The 1,770-nt window shown below is 57.3% G+C and overlaps 1 protein-coding gene across 1 annotated transcript; it reads right to left on the reverse strand.

Annotated features, from left to right (window-relative positions):
- Nucleotides 1–123: 123 nt before the first annotated feature.
- H310_15326 (hypothetical protein) lies at nucleotides 124–921 on the reverse strand (the record flags this gene model as incomplete). The annotated part of the gene is made up of 4 exons (XM_008883311.1): nucleotides 124–376; nucleotides 448–656; nucleotides 700–807; nucleotides 829–921. The coding sequence occupies 4 exons, from the start codon at nucleotides 919–921 to the stop codon at nucleotides 253–255; spliced, it is 534 nt and encodes a 177-aa protein (XP_008881533.1). The 3' UTR covers nucleotides 124–252.
- Between the last annotated feature and the right edge of the window lie 849 nt (nucleotides 922–1,770).

Raw genomic sequence — 1,770 nt, forward strand, 5'->3', positions numbered from 1 at the left:
TATACTCGTACTCGGTCTATGTATTCACTACCCCTGATCAAGGCATTGATGGCAGCAGCGTTCGGGGAGACGTCATGGACGCCCTTGGGTTGGTGCCCCACGACGCGGAGGTGTGGAAGAAGGCGCAGATCATTCAGAAGGTGTCGGACACGCAAGTGGAAGTGCGGTACGTCGCGGACGGTGCCGAGTACGACCCGGAGGACGGCTACTTTGCCTTGATTAAAACGATACGTGCCCACATAAAGTTTTGTTTTACGACTTGCGTCCACCAACGATCGATTCACGCAACGACACAGACTGTCGAGACGAGGTGCGCGGAGACTGCATATCCGATGACGACGCGACGGTTGACACCATGCTGTCTCCCACATCTGTACTACAGTACGCACCGACATGGAGTCTCGTTCAGCGCAAGACGAGCTCCGCGTGCGGCACTTGTACACATACTTGTCCTGGTCGACGCGGACGCCCCACGGCAAGCAGTCCGTGTTGGTCGCCGCTTCAAGGAACTGGTTCAGCTTGCCGATACGTTCTTGGATCGATCTGTCCGACCCAAACAGTTGCTTGTTGGGCAAGTCCGGGATGTCCTTGCGGCGGAACCCGTTCTTGGTTTGGAGCGTCGCCCCAAATATTCGAAACGTCTTGTATCGATGCCACTGTCGAGTACAAGCACCAGATCGAAACCAACAACCGCGGCACACTGTTCGTGTGGAGTGGGTTGTTGGTTTCGATCTGGAGCTTGTACTCGAAAAACTGCCGGCCTTCGCGGAATGTCAACCGACTGTCGACAACCTTGGCCGACACCAACTACACTTCCTGCGCCCACACCAGCTTGCTCTGCAACGTAAGCACTTGGTACTTGAGCCGTTCGGTTTCGCGCAGCAGTTCGGTGCCGGCGTGTTCGACGATATACGCCGCCATGTTGGCCGCAGCGCCTCGTTCTCGGCTTGGATGACTCGATTGTGCGTGAGTGCCGCCATGGCGGCCTTTTGGGTCTCCACAACGGCGGCTTCGGCGACACGGGCGGCCGCAGACGCCAGAATGTTCTGCGACCCTGAAGACATGCGCTCTCCGTCGCTGCCTTCGGAGCTGGTGTCGACTGGCTCATCTTCATCTGCTTGGTTTGATTGGAGGCGTGAAGCGTCGGCTTTGTGCAGGGCCCGAACCTTTTCTTGTCTTCTGACCTTGCAGCCGCTTCCGCTGCTGCTTTCGCATTTGCATGGGTCTTGGCCTCGGGGACGCGCTGGCGTTCCTTAGCCAACGCGACACGGAACTTGCGGCCGGCCACCCACCCGCGAACGCGGGTCTGAAACAAGATCGTACCTGGGTGTTGTCTTGCGCCGGTGTTCGTGACCGACGGCTTGCCGTGTTCACAACGGCGACCTCGATGACAAATCCAAAAGTGACTTCATTACCAAGCTACCTCCCTCACTTCGCAGTCAGTAGTGCCGTCCCCTACTTACACACTCAATGCAGTACAGCATCCGGACGCTAGGACCCTGGAACATAATCCTGTCATCCTGGCAAACCAGGACCATTGCTCGGCTGCACACACATTCGCACGTGCAGTCAACATCGAGGCCAAGCCGAGAACACTGGGTCCGCAAGACAACGGCGCGCTGGTCTTCCAAATGCTGCAACAGCCAGGAGCTAAAGTACACTTTGGACTTACCGATGGCTGAATTGTCCGTGGCGGAGTTGCAGCTTCTTCAACACGGCAGGCTCGTGCAAGTGGTTAAGGATGCGCATGTCCTCCACGCCGAGCTTTTC

This window comes from Aphanomyces invadans, assembly GCF_000520115.1.
Source record: "Aphanomyces invadans strain NJM9701 unplaced genomic scaffold supercont1.345, whole genome shotgun sequence".
NCBI lineage: Eukaryota > Oomycota > Saprolegniomycetes > Saprolegniales > Verrucalvaceae > Aphanomyces > Aphanomyces invadans.